The sequence below is a fragment of the Periplaneta americana genome, chromosome 9, assembly GCF_040183065.1.
Source record: "Periplaneta americana isolate PAMFEO1 chromosome 9, P.americana_PAMFEO1_priV1, whole genome shotgun sequence".
In the NCBI taxonomy this organism is placed as follows: domain Eukaryota; kingdom Metazoa; phylum Arthropoda; class Insecta; order Blattodea; family Blattidae; genus Periplaneta; species Periplaneta americana.
The window spans coordinates 177,197,790-177,220,582 of NC_091125.1; the positions used below are offsets into that span (position 1 = coordinate 177,197,790).

Here is a 22,793-nt window from a genome sequence, read left to right on the forward strand (position 1 = left end):
GCAGCACTCAGTTCCAGTCCACCTCAAGCACAGACAGCCACACATTGTTACCACATGAGCAGCACTCAGTTCCAGTCCACCTCAAGCACAGACAGCCACACATTGTTACCACATGAGCAGCACTCAGTTCCAGTCCACTTCAAGCACAGACAGCCACACACTGTTACCATATGAGCAGCACTCAGTTCCAGTCCACCTCAAGCACAGACAGCCATACATTGTTACCATATGAGCAGCACTCAGTTCCAGTCCACCTCAAGCACAGACAGCCACACATTGTTACCACATGAGCAGCACTCAGTTCCAGTCCACCTCAAGCACAGACAGCCACACATTGTTACCATATGAGCAGCACTCAGTCCCAGTCCACCTCAAGCACAGACAGCCACACATTGTTACCATATGAGCAGCACTCAGTTCCAGTCCACCTCAAGCACAGACAGCCACACATTGTTACCACATGAGCAGCACTCAGTTCCAGTCCACCTCAAGCACAGACAGCCATACATTGTTACCATATGAGCAGCACTCAGTCCCAGTCCACCTCAAGCACAGACAGCCACACATTGTTACCATATGAGCAGCACTCAGTTCCAGTCCACCTCAAGCACAGACAGCCATACATTGTTACCACATAAGCAGCACTCAGTTCCAGTCCAACTCAAGCACAGACAGCCCACATTGTTACCATATGAGCAGCACTCAGTTCCAGTCCACCTCAAGCACAGACAGCCACACATTGTTACCACAAGAGCAGCACTCAGTTCCAGTCCACCTCAAGCACAGACAGCCCACATTGTTACCATATGAGCAGCACTCAGTTCCAGTCCACTTCAAGCACAGACAGCCACACATTGTTACCACATGAGCAGCACTCAGTTCCAGTCCACCTCAAGCACAGACAGCCCACATTGTTACCATATGAGCAGCACTCAGTTCCAGTCCACCTCAAGCACAGACAGCCACACACTGTTACCACATGAGCAGCACTCAGTTCCAGTCCACCTCAAGCATAGACAGCCACACATTGTTACCATATGAGCAGCACTCAGTTCCAGTCCACCTCAAGCACAGACAGCCACACATTGTTACCACATGAGCAGCACTCAGTTCCAGTCCACCTCAAGCACAGACAGCCACACATTGTTACCACATGAGCAGCACTCAGTTCCAGTCCACCTCAAGCACAGACAGCCATACATTGTTACCACATGAGCAGCACTCAGTTCCAGTCCACCTCAAGCACAGACAGCCACACATTGTTACCATATGAGCAGCACTCAGTCCCAGTCCACCTCAAGCACAGACAGCCACACATTGTTACCATATGAGCAGCACTCAGTTCCAGTCCACCTCAAGCACAGACAGCCACACATTGTTACCATATGAGCAGCACTCAGTTCCAGTCCACCTCAAGCACAGACAGCCACACATTGTTACCACATGAGCAGCACTCAGTTCCAGTCCACCTCAAGCACAGACAGCCACACATTGTTACCACATGAGCAGCACTCAGTTCCAGTCCACTTCAAGCACAGACAGCCACACACTGTTACCATATGAGCAGCACTCAGTTCCAGTCCACCTCAAGCACAGACAGCCATACATTGTTACCATATGAGCAGCACTCAGTTCCAGTCCACCTCAAGCACAGACAGCCACACATTGTTACCACATGAGCAGCACTCAGTTCCAGTCCACCTCAAGCACAGACAGCCACACATTGTTACCATATGAGCAGCACTCAGTCCCAGTCCACCTCAAGCACAGACAGCCACACATTGTTACCATATGAGCAGCACTCAGTTCCAGTCCACCTCAAGCACAGACAGCCACACATTGTTACCATATGAGCAGCACTCAGTTCCAGTCCACCTCAAGCACAGACAGCCATACATTGTTACCATATGAGCAGCACTCAGTCCCAGTCCACCTCAAGCACAGACAGCCACACATTGTTACCATATGAGCAGCACTCAGTTCCAGTCCACCTCAAGCACAGACAGCCATACATTGTTACCACATAAGCAGCACTCAGTTCCAGTCCATCTCAAGCACAGACAGCCACACATTGTTACCACATGAGCAGCACTCAGTTCCAGTCCACCTCAAGCACAGACAGCCATACATTGTTACCACATAAGCAGCACTCAGTTCCAGTCCACCTCAAGCACAGACAGCCACACATTGTTACCACATGAGCAGCACTCAGTTCCAGTCCACCTCAAGCACAGACAGCCATACATTGTTACCACATAAGCAGCACTCAGTTCCAGTCCACCTCAAGCACAGACAGCCACACATTGTTACCACATGAGCAGCACTCAGTTCCAGTCCACCTCAAGCACAGACAGCCCACATTGTTACCATATGAGCAGCACTCAGTTCCAGTCCACCTCAAGCACAGACAGCCATACATTGTTACCATATGAGCAGCACTCAGTTCCAGTCCACCTCAAGCCCAGACAGCCATACATTGTTACCATATGAGCAGCACTCAGTTCCAGTCCACCTCAAGCACAGACAGCCACACATTGTTACCACATGAGCAGCACTCAGTTCCAGTCCACCTCAAGCACAGACAGTCACACATTGTTACCACATAAGCAGCACTCAGTTCCAGTCCACCTCAAGCACAGACAGCCCACATTGTTGCTTGCTTACATTGTTCCCGATCTCGTCATTGAGCGTGGTGGCGCCTGTCTTGGACCTGGCAATGTGCAGCAGGCTCACCAGTGGCTTAATGGTACTGCCCTGCAACACAAGGAAACCTATCTCTCAATCTTCACGTGGGTGTATGTATACGACCCTGAAACCAAATTGCAACCTTCACAGTGGAAGGATCCATTTTTACCGTGATTAATTTTATTGATGATCTCCATTAGATTTGCGGTATCCATCCTTCATCTCACTTTACGTATACTGGTGCGCTTTAGCAGACTCGCAGTCATTCACGTCTTAGTCGTCTCGTTGCGCGTTGAGGAATGATTACATATTATGAAATAACATTTACTCACTATTTGATTTTCCTACTTGACATACAAATTCATGTAACACTTATGCATGCACAATCAGATGGTCCGGTGGTATACTGCTCATGCAGACATTAAACCACTTCAAGGTGGTAATGTCAACGTCTTCTGCTGCCGCAGTTTTTCAAAGCTTACATTCAGGCTCAATATTATGATTTGCAACCCTGTGCTGTGAATGTTGACTGTGCAGACCCATACTTTTTAGCCACTTCAGTTCCTTATCTAAGCCACTGAAAGCAGCTAGCTAATGTGTTTTCCTGTTACATCTGCCATTATTAACAAGCCACACTCGAATGTGAATGATGCCAGTGGAAGGACGTTCTATTGTAACACAAAGTAAGAGAGTGATACAAAGTAAAATGTGAAATACTGAACATGAAAACTAAGTAAATTTAAAAACAGATATTACAATGTTTTTATCGTTCTATCAGGGTTTCTCCAAAATTTGACCATTATTGTAATGATAGATAAAATATAGGAACTATGCCAAGGACCAATCAAATTTAATGTTACAACAGGGTTTATCATTATATTGGTTTTCATTGTACAAAGGCTCACTAACTCTCACTTTGAGAGAGGAACAGAGACTACAGGTGTTTGAGAATAAGATTCTTAGGAAAATATTTGGGGCTAAGAGGGATGAAGTTACAGGAGAATGGAGAAAGTTACACAACAGAGAGCTGCACGCATTGTATTCTTCACCTGACATAATAAGGAGCATTAAATCCAGACGTTTGAGATGGGCAGGGCATGTAGCACGTATGGGCGAATCCAGAAATGCATATAGAGTGTTAGTTGGGAGGCCAGAGGGAAAAAGACCTTTAGGGAGGCCGAGACGTAGATGGGAAGATAATATTAAAATGGATTTGAGGGAGGTGGGATATGATGATAGAGAATGGATTAATTTTGCTCAGGATAGGGACCAATGGCGGGCTTATGTGAGGGCAGCAATGAACCTCCGGGTTCCTTAAAAGCCATTTGTAAGTAAGTAAAGGCTCACTAACTCAAGGGCAGTACTTGACGTCAGGCTTCATAGCTTTGATCACACAGAATGTAGACTATATTTGCACGACATCCTAGTATAATTATGCTGTTGCATGCTTAACTTTTGGCCGTCAGTAGCCTCTTGAAATTTCATAAAAACTTCATGATGGAATGCTGAAGTAGATTCCAGCTTCCAGAAGTCCTACGACTCCTACAAATTTCATATTTTTGCAGACATCTATAAATACCAGAGCACTGAGGGTACTCCACATAAGAGCTGTCGTGTCATAGGATTGGCTCACATGTTTCTTAACGTTTAATCCAATTAAACCAAAAGAAATTGTTATTATCAAAGTTAAGGCAGGAACACTGAATTCAATTCAGTGAAATCCAGAAAACTTTCTTTAATCTATTTCATACAAACACTCATTTGTTCTTTATGCCCTTTATTTCTAGCTTCATCAACAACAATACAGAATACTTTGGTGTAAAAAGTAATTTCCTGAATAATGTTTCTAACAATGACGTCGACAACTGCCTGTAACAAGCTCTCAAGATATGATCAATGTGTTTCCTTTTGGAATATTTCACAGTGACTAACATAACAATCGTATATAAACTGTGGATACATTACATGTTTTTTTTTATTTTTTATTTTATTGGGTTATTTTACGACGCTGTATCAACATTTTAGGTTATTTAGCGTCTGAATGAAATGAAGGTGATAATGCCGGTGAAATGAATCCAGGGTCCAGCACCGAAAGTTACCCAGCATTTGCTCGTATTGGGTTGAGGGAAAACCCCGGAAAAAACCTCAACCAGGTAACTTGCCCCGACCGGGATTCGAACCCGGGCTACCTGGTTTTGCGGCCAGACGCACTGACCGTTACTCCACAGGTGTGGACTACATTATATGAAACATAATAAATGCTGGTATTTTTAAATTAGTACCGGTACCATATTATTTAGTACATAAAGGTCTATTGATGGAATTAAAAAGAGAATTTTAAATGTCAATTCTATTTATACTATACTCATTTTAGGTAGTGTGACAAAGGTTAACATTTTTATTACCCTCTGAAAATAGGGACATAAACTAAACAATTTTTCTGTGATTTGGTTGTTTACAAAATGAAACTATAAATTGCATAATTAATAATATGTTGTAGATTAGCTTCGTTGAAAATTTCATATTTCAATTATGAATAGATCACCCAATATATAAATATATGTCAATGCATGTGTGTGACTAACGTAACAGAAAGTAACATGCACAAAAGTAACTTAATACGCATTTACTGAACAAGTTTAACTACTGAGTAAGAAGAACAGCATTACATATTCCATGTAAGGTTTCATATGTACAAGTTTTTACAATGATTACTTAATCAATTAATAGATAATACTTAATATCCATACGGAAACAGATACTCCTACGGCCAGAATCTTACAACAGTTTCACATTGTTGCAACTGCCTCCTCATCCCCTGTATTCCTGTAGAGGTTAATGTAAAGATGTCCTACTTTCGCTACACTGTGGGTCCACACCTGTAGAGTAACAGTTCGTGCGTGTGGCCGCGAAACCAGATGGCCTGGCTTCGATTCCCGGTCGGAGCAAGTTACCTGGTTGAGGTTTTTTCCGGGGTTTTCCCTCAACCCAATATGAGCAAATGCTGCGTAATTTTCAGTGCTGGTCCCCGGACTCATTTCACCGGCATTATCACCTTCATTTCATTTATATGCTAAATAACCTAAGATGTTGATAAAGTGTCGTGAAATAACCTAAAATAAAATAAAACTACACTGTGGCATGGCTTTATTCCGTGTATGGGCTTAACTTGAGCAAACTTGTTTTCAAGTTCATTCTCGTCATCTTCCACATTAGATAGGGGTGTACACAAGCAGTTGACTTTATAATCGTGTTGATAAAAGTCTTGTACCAATTTTTTAGTCTCTTCTGATACGGAGTCCAGCAGCTCACTCTCTTAGTTCTTGTTTGTTCCTCATTTTCCACACAGCTAGCTTTTTCAGGACAACTTTTCTCTTGCATGGACTTGCTGGAAGTGAAGTGTGAACTCCTCTTACAGTTTTCCAAATGTTTGTGATGATTTGTAAGAGAAATGAAGAGCTATGGACATCTGCTCTCTAAATAGCTTTTTTTTTCTTCTTCATGTTACGCATACAGATTGTTCCTACTTCTGCTTCCTCGTTCTTGAACTCATTATTTGTTCCTCTTTCTCTGTATCGTCTCATCCTTCCTTCGCTTTTTGCCTTTCTTTGGCTATTTGATGTGCAGTGCTGAGTGCACGATGTCTTGTTTCTCCCCTTGGAAGTCTTTGCCATGCTCTAGAACCCACTAGTAAAGTACCTAACGACAGCAAGACTTTGGCAGGAAAAGAGTACGTCTGTTAGCTTAAAACTTTTCAACATGAGGAGTGACTAACGTAACAAAATTTTAATGTTACATTAGTCACAGTAATATTTAAAAACTGTTTTTAAATTTAAAATTAATTTATTGCTGATGGCAGTCAGTATATGTAGTACTAAGAGAACGTAGCATTTCAGTTCAATAAATATTATACATGTTTCAGGAACTGAAAATTATTTCATTTTTGTGACTAACATAATCCAAGATTTAGTTTGTATTCAGCATGTTACAAGTACTTACTGATTCATAGTAGTATGCAAATACCAGCACAAATTAGAACTAGAATACCTGTACTAACAGTAAACAGCATAGTTATGATCAAGTCATGTGATTTTCATCGTGCAGTTAGAAAGGTTATCAGTTATGGTGCAAAACGTACCTATGACTCACTCCACTCTCCCAGAGGAATGAAGCGTCACAGAGTGTTTCTTTTACACGGTATTATCAAATTAATGAAGTTCTAGTAACATATTTTATAATTAATAATGTCCAGTTGAAGGGACTAGCACTTCAATTTTTTTATATTTATGTCCGCTTTATCGTGAAATGTCCCTTTTAAGATAGAGAAAATTAATTAATTAGTTCCATTTTATGTCTTTTTTAATAAATAGCCTTTATTTTCTACAGAAATACTGAATGTTATACACGTCACTTCCCGTTGAACAAGATACAAACAAGACAAGCTGGACAGACATACGGAAAGTTAGTCTTTCCCGTGAAAACTTAATCTACTTGTTGGCAGCGTCAAGGTACTGTAATGAGCATAAGGATAGACTGACCCACCTGGATGAAGACGGTGAAGAGTATCACCACTAGGGTGCAGGTGACGAAGAGCGAGCGCGGCTGCACAGTGTCTTCTTCCAGCATCTCCACCATGGAGAAGGCCACGGCACCCCGCAGTCCTCCATACGCCATGATGAACTGCTCCTGCAGATTGATTTTCTTGACACGCAGCTGATTGGCTAACCACGTCAGCAGGAACACCCCTGTAACAGAAACTGTGCAAATACTGTGCGAAACCAACGATCAGTGGCGAGATCCAATCTGTGTCCCTCCTCCTCGTTTCTCCTTTGTAAATTAGTCCTGGTCTTGATAGTTGTTCTCGAGCTTAAGTAGCTGGAAACTTTCTGAAAGCGAAACAGGAGTGTCTTGGGTTTAGATTGGCAAACTTGTGCATTAGGCTACCGTAAACCAGGGTTAGATTGGCCCAGCGCTTGTTACTTTGCCCCACACACGATAAAAATTTTTTTAAATTGTTCGCATTGCAAGTTTCATCCATATCATCCATTTCTACGCATCATACGATAGTCAAATATTTTAAGAATAACTCCCGCTATCAGGATTGTCTATAACGGTCTTTGTTGTGCTGTTCATGGCGTTTGCTGTTGTAGAACTAGTAAATTAATATTGTGTAAACTTCCTCCTTCCCAGCCAATATTGGTGATTGAAAAAATTAAGTAAGTGTATTTTTCGTAAGCTCAAAGTATTGGCATACAAGATATGTAAACAATATTTGATTATTGTAAAACCCCTTGACAGTATTTTCTATCTAAAAATAGATAGCACCTATTCACGTGGATAGGGGCTACATTGGCATAGGCCAAAGTAATCCCTAGCGCTAAATTTTCTTTCATTTAACTGTTTGCATTGAAATTAAAATACCCAATCACTGGCTGTTGTGTAACTTGGAAAGGCAGATGTTATCACAAAAATGGAAGAAAATGGAATTTATGCAGACTATATGCACGCAAGTCCTACTGGTCGGTATTGGGTATGGCCCCAACAGAAAATCATTTTATTTTACCAGTGGAAAAGAAAATAAATCCCGCCAAAATAATAGAGGATGGGTTTTCTCAGTCTTCAAGGCGTCAACTGAATCTAAAAGATCTGTAGTTTTACTTTGTTTTGCAGCCTAATCAATATAATGTATCTTTGCCATACCATTTTAGACAAAACCTTACTTGTAAACAAGAATTTGTAGCAAGTATTTGTCTCAAAATAAATATCTTTCATGTTTCAGACAGACTTATTTTTAAAAATATTACTGCCAGTTTGTAGTTTAATTTCCCAGGTGCTGTATTACATTGGCCAGTTCAGTTTTACTATGGATATATCTGAGAAAACACAGCTGGGTCAAAGTAACTCCACGGCCAGGTAACTTTGGCCCACAGCTTTGAACTTGAACTAAGTTTTATCGCATGTACTATTATCGGTGACTATTATAATTGTTGAAATGCTTTTAGGAAATGTACCCGCACTCGCATATGAAATTTTGAGCTTTATCTCCGAAATTTTTACAAGAAACAAGCAAAAGAACATTTAAAAATGTACTTCAGTGGGTCAAAGTAACCTGGTTTATGGTATATTTGCATTCATCTTTTTTAGGTTTTTAGTACCTTCATTCATTTACATTAAATCTACCGAATCCACCTTCATAAAAATTAAGTGAAATTCTATTTTCGCTAAAGCCAGTTGTTAAACAGAAATGTGTGTTTGCTTTACAACTTTTTAAAATTGGTAAAAGGGGAAAGTGGAGATTAATATTAAGAGAGGTAAGCTCACTTCTGCTTGAATAGAAAATCAATATTGTACACACCATTAGTATCTTGGATATGACAAGAAAAAAATGCAGAAAGTTTTAAAAAAAGAGAAAATGAAGTTTCCTATATCTGAACTACATTCGTTATCATTTGTGGAGGGGAACCACAAAAAAAGAAGGCTAGCATGTTAATCAAAATAAACAGAAACGTACATTCAACAATTTAAAAACAACATTCACAGTTATGGTAGATTTCACCAGTGTAAGAGAGTTGAAGAAGAATGTGCTGGATGATATAATGTAATATTCAAATTATGAATCTGGGATACTTCGTGAATAAACACAGACGTTGTTCCAAACACTATTTTGTTGGTCTTGCAATTTAACTAACTTCACTAACTGTGCAATATATTTCAAAATTTCTGTTATAAATTAACATAGCTGCAAAATTCGAACAGAAGCTCAAAGGCTCATTAATTCTTAAACAGCGCTGAATCCAACGGGAGTTACTGTGGGGGGTGAGGACGGACTGCTCATGTCGCATCGCATCTGACCCATTTCATTTTCTAACTGTACACAGATCCACACGTTATGCACAACCTCTCTCTAATTTGATCCATTAGATTTAGTGAGAAAACAACCGAAGTAATCTGACTTAATGAAGCAGTGATGACAACCATGTGTCAAGAGTTGCGTCATGTGATGACAAGGATGGCAAGAATAAGAAGTTCCACGACCCGACATCACCTGTGTGTGAACAATGCCAAACGTTATTAAATGGAAGTGTGTGAAATCTCATGCATTACATGGAAAAATAGACTAGAATTTAATGCACTATGTGTGAACCTTCAAAAATGACACAAGAATTCCGGAGGGGGGAAGGAAAGGGAGACAGTGTAGCTATTTGTGGTGAAATGGGGTAGTTATAAATTTAGAGAGAAAAGTGATAGTGTAATTTTATTGAAAACATTTCTGTTAGTGAAAAAGTGATCGATCACAAATTAATGTGAAAGAGGAAAAAGAAAAGGCAAATGTAAAGTACAGCAAGGACTGGGAGAAAAAATATGACGGCTCTATCACGATAACAGATCAGTATGTGTGGTACAAACATTTTAAAACATGATGATAATGTCTTACAAAAGACAAGTGGCAAATTTATCATGGTGCCTATTACAGAAAGGCAATGGATAAAACTGCCAAGTTGAAGAAACATGCTGGTTCTCCATACAACAAGCAAAGCGTTTGTCTAGAAATACTGAATTTGCAATATTATGTTTTAAAATCAATTCACACAAAAAAAGATAAAAAGGTAAAGGTATCCCCGTAACATGCCATGAAGGCACTTGGGGGGCATGGAGGTAGAGCCCCATGCTTTCCATGACCTCGGCACTAGAATGAGGTGGTGTGGTTGGCACCACGCTCTGACTGCCTTTTACCCCCGGGAAAGATCCGGTACTCAATTTTATAGCAGGCTGAGTGAACCTCGGGGCCGTTCTGAAAGTTTGGCAACGAGAAAAAATCCTGACACCACATGGGATCGAACCCCGGACCTTCCAGTCCGTAGCCAGCTGCTCTACCAACTGAGCTACCCTAATAATTTATTTATTTTTTTTATTTTATTGGGTTATTTTACGACGCTGTATCAACATCTAGGTTATTTAGCATCTGAATGAAATGAAGGTGACAATGCCGGTGAAATGAGTCCGGGGTCCAGCACCGAAAGTTACCCAGCATTTGCTCATATTGGGTTGAGGGAAAACCCCAGAAAAAACCTCAACCAGGTAACTTGCCCCGACCAGGATTCGAATCCGGGCCACCTGGTTTCGCGGCCAGACGCACTGACTGTTACTCCACAGGTGTGGGTCACAATAATAATGGCAGCGCGAAACAAACATTACACAATAAACATTCATTCTCTTACAGTGACCATACCACAAAATATGAACCTAGTGAAGAAAAACAACGTACTAAATGGTTGATTAAATAATCATAGTTGTCATCTAACTTACAAAATAAAGCATGTGTAATGAATTTTTGTCTCGTAGGGTAAGATTTTAGATCAGCATGATTCTACAGAACTACAAAATAAGTGTTCGTCAATAATGGCAGATGAAGCAACAATTAACACAAATAATGTTTCAGAATGAACTATTACTGTCCACGCCATAAGTAAATAGTAATTTAATATGTGACATTTTAAAGCAATATAAAAGATCTCTGAAATAAATAGCCTCTACTATAAATGTCTGTCCAACTGCTTTTAAAAATTTTCGATACCCCCTGAGGCAAAGTAGCCGGATTCAACACTGATTCTAAATATAGTATAAACATGTTCAGTTCCGTACATCTCAAAACTTTAAGAATTGCCTATATTTGCATTACAATGTTAAGATATTTTGTCTTCGTAATTATTGCCACAATTTTCCATATAAAGATATTGATAAAAATTACTAGTCTACAAGTACCGATAGTGATAAAGAGTATAAAACTGCTCAAGTGGAGTTCCAAGATGTGAGCCTCACCAAGGAAACGGCAGACGAGGCAGAGCACCAGCGTCCAGAGCACGAAGCCGGTGTGCCACACGTGGGAGTCGCTGACCAGCACCATGCCCAGGAACAGGAAGATGATGGCGTCACTAGTCGAGCTGCACACAAACTGTCATCACAGCTTTCTTTGTGTTACAATTAATGATAATCTTACATATTAACACGGTTTTACATATCTGGTTCGTTTTAGTAGCTATTAAACGTAGTGGTAGTAACCACTTACAGCAATATAAGAGGGCTATTCATAAAGTAACTTCCGTTTTCATATAGCGTGCGTAACAACAGAGACAGTAGCGCCAGTCTTGCAGTGGAGTGTACCTTGAAGCAGTACGCGTAGAGCAGTGGTAGAGTCAAGGTCGTGTCTTTGTTCCTCTCTGAGCCACGTGCTGTCAAAATGTGTGCTGCAATCGCAAGTCCCGCCAGGTGTGAGGTACATTCTGTAATAAGATTTCTTGTGGCCAAAAACTGTAAAGCTAGTGAAATCCATCGCCAACTTTGTAAAGTTTATGGGCCAGACGTAATGAGTGAAGGTGTTGTAAAACAATGGTGCCGTATGTTCAAAAATGGGCGAACCAATGTCCATGATGAAGAGAGAAGTGATCGACCGAGTATCGTGAATGCATATCTGATTCGTTTGGTTGACGAAAAGGTTAGAGCAAACCGCAGGTTCACCATGTCGGAGCTTAGTGAGGATTTTCTACACATTAGTTGTACTCTTCTGTACAAAGTGATTACCAAAGATTTGGGCTACCGAAAACTTTCTGGCAGATGGGTGCCTAAACTCCTTTCTGAGGAACAAAAGGCTCAGCAGATGGGAGCAGCTCTGTCCTTTCTTGAGCATTACGAAAGAGAAGGTGATGTTTTTCTCGATCAGATTGTGACAGGAGATGAGATTTGGGTGCGGTATGTGAATGCAGAAACAAAGCTTCAATCAATGCAGTGGAGCCATACTCACTCTCGAAAAAAAAACACAAAGTGTCGTCAAACACTTTCCACGAGAAAACTCACGGCAACTGTCTTCTGGGACAGAAAAGGAATTTTGCTAGTGGAGTTCTTGGAGAGGAATGCCACAATTAACGCTGAGCATTACTGAACACACTAACAAACTTGAAAAGGGCCATTCAAACAAACGTCGTGGCATGTTGAGCTCTGGGGTGATTTTCCTGCATGACAAGGCCCGGCCGCATACAGCGCGTCGTACTGCGACCAAACTGCAAAAGTTCAACTGGGAAGTATTGGATCATCCTCCCTATAGCCCAGATTTGGCACCTAGCGATTACCATCTCTTCATGCACATGAAAGCAATTTGGTATCTTGTCAGCCCACTCGAGTTATGTGGATATAAAGGGAAAAGATGACATGGTGTCGGGTGAAGTTCCTGGGTAGCTCAGTCAGTAGAGCATTGGTACATTGAGCAGGCCAGCATGACAAACTTTTCTTGTGATACCGATTTCGATATGACAAAGCCAGTAACTAAGAGTCTGTGTTACGTTTTGGTTGTGACACGAAGTATGAGAATCGTTTAGGCTACCACAAAATCAATAATCCTTCGAGAAAATCTCTCACTATCTTTTTTGCGATGCTTTGTACAGTGTGTGATAATATTACACTAACATACATACAGAACTTAACAAGTCGAAAAATGAATTTTGTCCACCTGGATTGGTCATATTGCACACTGCGCTGCAGTGTCATTCAGCTGGTTGCCAGAACTGCTTGTTAAATTTGTCGCAGTTCATAGAACCAGTTATTTAAAGTTAAAAAAAAATAGTTTTTGTAGAAAGAAAGAAAATTAAGTACAGTTATTTAACACGAAATTCTCTAGCTTTTTAATATTGCAGTGAGCATAATACAATGCAGCTCGAAGTGATTGTATTTTTGCAGCTTCACACAAGAACAACCAATCTCAATTTTTCTTCAAAATGAGATAAATTATGCAATCAACTGATATTACTATATATTTTTGTTTGCAAGAACAATCAATGTCTAAATCTAAAGGGACACAGAGAAACTAAATCCCTTGAGCTATAAAACACGAAAATACGTACTGCAATAACAACCAATGCAGACATTGGTGAATGATCTTACACTTTCTTACTGCTAGGACAGCCAATGTGAACTCTGGTTATTTTACCATCTCCATGCGCTCCATTATCTGACTTCGATATCCTTTCATGTATGTTCTGGCTGCTAGTGTTTCAAGTGTTGTGGAAAATTGTCATTCTCAAGAGGAAAACCTATGATAGAACTTTATCGAAAATCTGTTAATTAAGACGGTGGCAGGGGCAGCTTTTCTTAATAATGTCATTTAGAATTAGTTATTGGTAGAAGTAAGTTTAGTTGAAATATTTGACTTCAATTTTATAATTTATTATGTCTGATTTGAAAATAATTGTTGTATATCCAGAACATAATGTCAATTATCAAACTTCCAACCCTATCTCTTTACTTGCTTCAAGTAGAATTTCCGCATTTTCCCTAATCGTTTGTGGATTTTCTCCTAACATATTCACGTCATCCGCATAAACAAGAAGCTGATGTAACCCGTTCAATTCCAAACCCTCTGTGTTATCCTGAACTTTCCTAATAGCATATTCTAGAGCGAAGTTAAAAAGTAAAGGTGATAGTGCATCTCCCTGCTTTAGCCTGCAGTGAATTGGAAAAGCATCAGATAGAAACTGGCCTATACGGATTCTGCTGTAAGTTTCACTAAGACACATTTTAATTAATCGAACTAGTTTCTTGGGAATACCAAATTCAATAAGAATATTATATAAAACTTCTCTCTTAACCGAGTCATACGCCTTTTTGAAATCCATGAACAACTGATGCACTGTACCCTTATACTCCCATTTTTTCTCCAATATCTGTCGAATACAAAAAATCTGATCAATAGTTACCAAATCTTATAACCTTATTCCTTTGCTGTGGTCATGCCGGAGAATCAGTCCCATTCCGAGGCTTATTGTAAGGTTTCGTAACAAGCTGTTTTTTATGGTGATGGGTTGTTAGCCCTTCGCCCAACCCCCAAGCTGGAGGACCACCCCTTATCGGCTGTCCACGACTGCTTATTCAATATATTCGCAGCTACCCTCCATATCTGGAGGCCGTCTCCTCTATCTGCAACCTGAGGACGCGCCATCCGTGGTGATAGGGACCCACAATACATATTATACTGCATTACTTCTGTTCAAAAACATCCAAGACAATTGTTCGATTAAGGATGAGAAATTCTGATATGACATTATTAATACACGTTGATACAAGGTAAACACGGGTTAGAAAATGATAATAAGTGTCTATAAATTCCTGAAGTATAGAGTGATGTAATCAACACGATGATGATGATGATGATGATGATGATGATGATGATGATGATGATGATGATGATGATGATAATAAGCCTCGGTAGTTCCAGACCTGATCATCTTCGTGAAGTACTTCACTGTGGTGTACGACTTCTGAGAAATGTTTTTCAGAGCGTAGTGGGCTTGCACCAGGCCACACGCGATGATGCTGCAAGGAGAGAACTGACAGTGAAGCTGTGTATTGTCTGGGAGGTTAATCTGTTTTCATTACAGCTATAAATATTTTAATAATTTTCAGCGTAAATGAAAATAACAACAAACCTAATTATGCCTGAGAAGTGAAACAACTCAGCTGCCAGGTACGACAGGTACGCGATGCCCAGCACTGCCAGAGGCTCCACAACTGCGAAGGAAATTTTACACAATGAGATGATGACACAATGGGTGGGGCTGGGTGGGGGCTTGGTGGGACTGGGTGGGGCTGGGTGGGGCTTGATGGGGGCTGGGTGGGGCTTGGTGGGGGCTGGGTGGGGCTTGGTAGGGGCTGGGTGGGGCTGGGTGCCAGAGGCCTCATTGCCCACCTCGACACTCCTGCGTGGTCTTGGTGATGAGGGCGGTGAGCAGGCCGAACAGCGCACCCACGATGATGCCCCCGCAGCTGACGGTGAAGAACGCCACCACTGCAAGGCCGTACTGCTCACCAGCGATCACCGGCATCTCGCAGAAGGTGACCATGGTGGTGTACAGCACCACCGTCACGGCATCTGCAATACAGGACCGCTAAGTGCCGCTGCACCAACCGCCGCAGTGACGTATCTGTCTGCATGCTCACCATTGAAAAGAGACTCTCCGAACACGAGGTAGTAGAGGTCCTGGTTGACGCCCACCTCCTGGAAGATGGCGAGCACGGCCACCGGGTCCACGGCGGAGATCAGGGCGGAGAACACCAGGCACTCTGTCATACTGGGTGGGGTCAGCATGGGGCCCATCAACCCCAGCCACCAGATCAAGAACAGGAGTGGACCTGCACACTCAGGGCACAACCTAGATAGGTATACTCCTGCCACACTTTACAAATCACAATTGATATTTTATCTGCTCGAGGCATCTTGTGGAATTCATTTAAAATCCTTCTTTTGTTTTTCCTTCCCAATGAGTTTCATTAAATTGCTTAACTTGCAACATAAAGTTCTTCAGATATCATATTGGGCAATACACTTCGTAAGAACTAAGGGAACACAATACGAGACTCGACACAGTACACAAAAGTTCAGCTGGACTCAAGGTACCAGTTACAGTGAATGTTACAAGTGCAAAATAATCATCACAGTATACTTTCAGAACTGAACTAAATGAAACCCGTGCATGCAATAGAACAGGAGCTATGAGTCATATTCTACTACACAACTGAACTGAGAAATGGGTAAATATGTTAATAATAATAATAATAATAATAATAATAATAATAATAATAATAATAATAATAATAATAATAACAACAACGATAATGTTGTTTGCCGATGCTATTTTGTACTGTCACACTGCACTATCAGTAGACATACTGTACCGGTACCTTCTTTTTCTCTGCTTTCCCAATTCATAGAGTAGTCAGTGAAGTCTCTTTCTAACATTCTCAGTTTGTATTATTACACAATAAGAACGCACAAGAATCACTGTTACATTAAAGGAGCATTTCTTATAGAATAATATAGGAAACTAGGAAGGGATAATAATTGTTGTCCTTGGGTAGGACATAATTATGTGCATCTTTTAGCACGAGACAAAAAATTCTCTGGGGGGGGGGGGGAGCTGATCTCTGGCATCCCACCCGTCAAGGGCTGGTTTGGTCGAGCACCTCAGACATGACCACTCCCCACCACTGACACAATAGGCACTTCTTTGGAAACAACATATGTACATCTGAGTTCAGTCGACTGATATGCTGTATGAATTCAAATCTTCATGATTTTTGCAAAGAGTTTTTAAGATAAATATGAATGAAATGTTATTGTTCCTTTGAGAGGGAATGTCTCATTTGTCTTTATAAAATTCCAATATTTCGGTCATGCTCAACACCTCTGTGTGCTTACTACAGAGCTCAAATAATTTCTACAAAGTTATTAAAAAACTATTTTCTAAAGTGAGTTACAACATAGGATAGCACTCAAGTGTAACATTTGGCTTTCGATGAAATAGGCCTACTGGTTAATAATATTCAATACGTGTATCTTAATTAAGAACCAAGAAGGATTATTTCGGTACTTAATAGGGGCTAAATATTTGCAATTCAGAATTTCATTTATTATGCTGAGAAGTCTTCCACAGTCTGAATTGCTATTACTATTCTTTTTATAGCCACCTCTCCTTGCAATTAAACAAAAATTATGTAAAATGTCGCTGATTCCTCGGTGGCTTTCAAGAACTTTCACATTGTACAGACTCAGAAACAAAATTTAGGCCACCTGAATTTTCCAACTTCCAGTTATGAAATGCTGCGCATGCTCAGTAAGCTCTGGTTATTCTGCAAGCTCTGAGCATGCGCAGTATGTTATAACTGGAACTTGGAAAATTCAGGTGACCCAAATTTTGTTTCTGAGTCTGTACAACAAATTAGAAGATTTTTAGTCTATTGTTTTCAGCGTTTTCTTGATACATTTTAGGGTCTACTTTAGTTTTCAACCACCTTAAAGGTGCAAAATTAGGGCCTATTTTAAATACCTGAAACTATTTTTCAAAATAACCAGTCTGCTGTCTACTGATCATACCATAAGGATTATTTTATTCTAGGAAGCCATAATATTACACAATCAGCAAAATATAACAATTAAACTGTTTCAGAACACAATGAAAGCAAGTGCGGTCCTGCAAATTGGCCTATAGGAAAGCAGATCAACAGACAATGAACTCACCTATAGTGAAGGTGTTGAAAAGAGTTCCCTGAAAAGAAAGCAAGCATGTTACTTGGAGTGATTCTCTATGTGGCAGTAATGATCGTGGCAGTGGTAGTGGTAGTAATAATAATAATAATAATAATAATAATAATAATAATAATAATAATAATAATAATAATGGAAAATGGAAATCTTTAATAATTGAAAATATTCAGCAGGTATATACTAAGGATATTGCACAATGAAACTTTTTATGAAGTGAGGCAACAGTACCCATAATTTTGCACCAAAAATCGCCCTCAAATATCTACTGTTGACAATGTAGCATGGTATCAACATTTAGTAATGTGTATTGGAATAGAAATAATTCGACAGTTGGACGTAACAGGCCTATATAGAAGTAAACATGATACAGTCTGCATACACAATCAAAATATCAAAATTTATTTAATTAGCAATTGAAATTACACCACTTTGGAAGAAAAAATGACGTAAAAATCTTTCCAATAATGGTTGATCCTCGTTTTCCAGTGCTTACTTCCCTAATGCGCTGCATCACAGCTGTGTGGGTGTTCTCGGTCCATTGCTGCAAAGAACGCCATCTGGCGAGGACCATTTGCAAGTCTGAAGAGTGGAACGCAGTTTTCCATGGGGCATCAGGAATCACAAATTGGTTTTCATCAACAACTTTCCACTGCTCGATTTCTAACAGCTTCTTGGACCTTTGGACCCTTTTTTATACATATATTTGTTTGTTTGTTCCATCCATTATCAAGAGGTGTCTTGGATATGTCAAACTTTTTTTTTTGCTAAATGGTCTGCAGTTCCATTATTATCAATGCCACAATGGGATCATTAGTACTCTACTATAATGCTATCTTGAAAGAAAGTGGATGTACAGTCCTAAATAGTACAGTTTTTAGAGCTGCTTTAATAGCCAAAATTTCTCCATCAAAATGTGTTGTTTCTATGGGTATGTTACACCAGATCCAGTTTCTAATTTTAAATCTGATAATGATCTGTCGGTAGAAACATGTAACAAGTCCTGAAGCGAATAGTTTGTATGTATCGCTCTTAATATTAATAATTATTTAAGAGATGAAGAGTTGCAAGGGGTAGTGACGTGCATTTTATAAATCCCATCCTCACCTTCCCGTGATGCTCTGGGGACCAACTCATAGCCATCCCATCGTAACCATACATCATATAACAGCTGTGAGGTGGCAACTAGTTGGAGGAGAACAACACCGCTTGCATGTCTACAAAAAGACTTAGCCGGACTGAGGCAGGAAAACTTTTGTAGACCGGAACAGTAGGCCTACTTCTAGGACTATCACCTGTTAGGAAGATGATGATGATTTAAGGGATGAAATGTCTATTTCCTACATTTTTTAAGCCAGGAATTTGTTTGTATTAATTCTTTTGTGTACAGCAAATTCTTGTTAGTATTAATGTCCTCTACTTTCATTAATATCAATTTAATAGTATTTGTGTTATTAAGACTAAAAAAAATAGACTTTTTCAAAATTTATCTACCTACTCCAACGAAATTTAAGTTACAAACCTAAAACAAATTGTACAGCATCTTTGACAAGAATATAATTTAACATCAGAGCCATAAATGTGAATTTTGAATATGTGAGTCACATGAAAAAAAAAATGTTGTTGTTGTCCAATGCTCGCAGTGAAGTCATTAGCACTCCAGCAGGTAGGGCATCACAGGTTTGAAGATGATCTTCGGTAATTTTTTCTTCTTGATCACAAAGAGAGCAGTTTGGGTTATTGTAAATTCCTATTTTAAGTAATTCGCTAAACAGTTGTGTTCTCTGTTAAGTATGAATTTTGCTACAGCCAGCACAAGCGGTTTTGGCACATGTCCTTGAGTACAGTACCCAGTCTGTGAGCATCTGTTGTCACTGCAGTTGAGAATGGCACCACCTCCTAAATACACGTCACATCAGCAATCTGCCAATCACAGTTGTCAGTGTGAACAAAACGGGTGGGGAGAATTTTATAAATATGTGAAGAGACGACGCAAGGAAAATTATTCGAGCCTCCCCCTAAAAAATGACCGCAATCAATTTATCGTACAGGACAGCGAAAAAGCAGAAAAATTAAATTCCTATTATGCCACTGTTTTTGGGATGAGGACAATAGTACCACACTTAGCTTCTGTGGAAAATACGGGTCAGTTTTCTATCAAGCCTAGGGACATAAGGAGAAGGATCTCTAAATTGAAAACTCATAAATCAGTAGGACCTGATGGTATCGCCGGAGACGTACTAAAATTGGGAGGGGAAGCCATGATTCCCTATCTAGTGCGTATATTTGAAATATCAATTAACAATGGTACTGTCCCGCGAGATTGGAAAGATGCAATAGTGGTGCCAATTTATAAGTCAGGGTCTCGCTCAGATACAAAAAATTACAGACCGGTCAGCCTTACCTCTGTGGTTTGCAAACAGATGGAACACTTGATTTCAGCTTATCTGAGGCACCATTGGGATGACTCACATTGGTTACATAACTGTCAGCATGGATTTCGGGGGGGCTATTCATGTGAGAGTCAATTAGTAACGGTATGTCAGGATTTAGAAGACGGAATAGATTCCAATAGCCAAGTAGATGCAGTGATTATTGACTTTTCACGCGCATTCGATGTAGTCCCACACGATATATTGTTGGTTAAACTACAATCAACGGGGATTGACTTCAGAGTGCTCCAGTGGATCAAGGAATTTTTAACTTGTCGCACTCAGAGAGTACGGGTAGGGGAGGAATTATCGAGCCCTATTGAAATTACTTCCGGGGTCCCGCAAGGGAGTGTCTTGGGGCCTCTTCTATTCTTGGCTTTTGTAAATGATCTGCCAGTTAATATCTTGTCTAGGGTTCGCTTATTCGCGGATGATTGTATGTTATACAGGGAAATAAAAAGTCATGAAGATACTACTCTTCTCCAGAATGACCTCAATAGAATAAATGATTGGGCAATAGCCAACAAAATGAAAATAAATTCTCTAAAGAGCAAAGCCATCAGCTTTACAAGGAAAAGAAATAAAATAGTCGCATCGTATACGTTAGGGGGTGAAACCATTCCGGAAGTTAACAAATGTAAATACCTCAGAATAACATTTAGCAGCGATCTCGGCTGGGGGGAACACGTTACAGACACAGCGGGAAAAGCATGGGGAGCGTAACACTTTGTGATGAGGGTACTAAGAAAAGGTTCTGATAAATCCAAAGAGATTGCATATAAATCACTAGTACGTCCAGTAATGGAATATGGTGCTGCATGTTGGGATCCTTACAGATTAGAACATATTAAGACACTGGAAAAGATTCAAAAACGGGCTCTTAAGTGTTGTCGGAAAAATTCACCATTAAAATGGGACACACTCACGGACAGGAGAACGCGAATTCGATTATGCGCACTGTTCAAAACATACAGAGGTGAGCCTGCCTGGAAAGAAATAAAAAATAGGTTGCAGCCGCCAAATTACTCTTCAAGGAATGACCACTCATATAAATTGAGGGAAAGAAGGCAGAGGACGGACACTGGAAAGTTTTCTTTTCTCAATCGTACTATCAGGGACTGGAATGCTTTAACTGCAGACTTACTAAAGGCTTTACCAACAACCAAAAATGTATTTAAAAATAGGCTTAAGGACCTTACTAATAGACGGTAATTATACACAGTACTTGAAGGGTGTAAATGATATGTTGTTATTGAAGTGTTGTAGCAGTGAAGAATTATGTTGTGTCAGTGAAGTGTGTTGAATCAGTGAAGAAGTATGTCGTGTCAGTGAAGTGTGCTGTGTAAGTGAAACGTGTTCCTGTCAGTGAAGCTGTATAGGTTATAGTGGCAGTGCAAAGTATTTGAACAGTGAAATGTTTTTGAAGTGTTAGTGAAATCAGGATAGAATCAGTGAAATGTGTCGTAGTTCCAGTGCAGTGAGTGAGTTGACAGCGAAATGAGTGTAATGTTGAAAGGTACTTGTGCAGATATGAACATATACTCGTGGGTTTTAGTTCGATCTTAGTTTTAAAATACAAATTAGAATATTTCAAATGTTATTTTAAGTGATCGTTTCATTTAATTTAGTATATTCCCTGTTGTTGTTGTTATTATTATTATTATTATTATTATTATTATTAGTATTAATTATTAGTATTATCATTAATTGTATTTTTAATTAATAAGTTTATTATTGTCATTATTGAGTGTAATTAGTTACCACTGCCACCGGGTATATACCCATTGCAGTGTGAATAAATACATACATACATACATTTCCCACTGACTGCGGCAAAGACAAGATACTCACTCTTAACATTCCCATTACTTATTTCACACGCCAAAAACGGTGGGTATGGTTATATTGAAGTTTTGCGAAGTGCTTGAGGGATGTTTTCTGGTTTACTAACAATGATATTCCTTGGCTTTGTTGTGTAGTTCTTGGTTGTGTTGGTCTTTGTATCTGTTTTAAATTATTGTAAGTCACAGCCATTTTTTGCAAGATCAACGATCTCGTTCCCAGAGATTTCACAGTATGCTAGTATCCATTGTAGTTGTACTTTTTTTGTAGTTCCTGGAGTTGTTGAATCATTTGATGGCATTCTTTAATTTGGATTAGCGTATTTTTGTTTGAATTTATAGTTTGAATTGCTTCTTTTGAGTCACAGAAAATAACAACTTTTTAAAATTTGTCTATTTGAAAGGAGATGTGGATAGCTGTTATTTCTGTTGAATGTTGTTCAACTGGCTGGTAAAATGAAAATAGTGGGCATGATATTTCTGATCTTCTACATGTAGCCATCTGGTATGGGTGGGCCTTTCAGAGTTTGTAACTGGTTCTTCCAACTTTAATTGAACGTGAATTGGTTGGGAAATTAACGGGTTTTCTTTAGTCAAAATGTTTTCCTTTGATTTAGGGAAATTGATTTTTGTTTTTATCTCTGTGACTTTTGATAAGAAACTTTCTTGTATTTTCAATCTGCTTCGTTATAGTTGCCTTTTATCCCATTTTCTGCTGGTAGCCTTAACATTTTTCATGTTCAATTAGTG

At 39.7% G+C, this 22,793-nt stretch overlaps 1 protein-coding gene across 2 annotated transcripts in view; it reads right to left on the reverse strand.

Annotated features, from left to right (window-relative positions):
* LOC138706805 (Na(+)/H(+) exchanger beta-like) overlaps positions 1-22,793 on the reverse strand; it is a 51,459-nt gene that overhangs the window by 17,406 nt on the left and 11,260 nt on the right. The window contains exons 7-14 of one of the 2 annotated variants that reach the window (XM_069836529.1): positions 17,747-17,774; positions 15,670-15,861; positions 15,419-15,601; positions 15,159-15,240; positions 14,950-15,045; positions 11,506-11,627; positions 7,228-7,430; positions 2,665-2,754 (exon numbers count right to left, since the gene is read on the reverse strand). In XM_069836529.1, the coding sequence (XP_069692630.1) occupies positions 2,665-2,754; positions 7,228-7,430; positions 11,506-11,627; positions 14,950-15,045; positions 15,159-15,240; positions 15,419-15,601; positions 15,670-15,861; positions 17,747-17,774 (996 nt within the window). Of the gene's footprint in view, positions 1-2,664; positions 2,772-7,227; positions 7,431-11,505; positions 11,628-14,949; positions 15,046-15,158; positions 15,241-15,418; positions 15,602-15,669; positions 15,862-17,746; positions 17,775-22,793 lie in introns of both variants that reach the window. The other variant, XM_069836530.1, reaches the window with a different exon arrangement.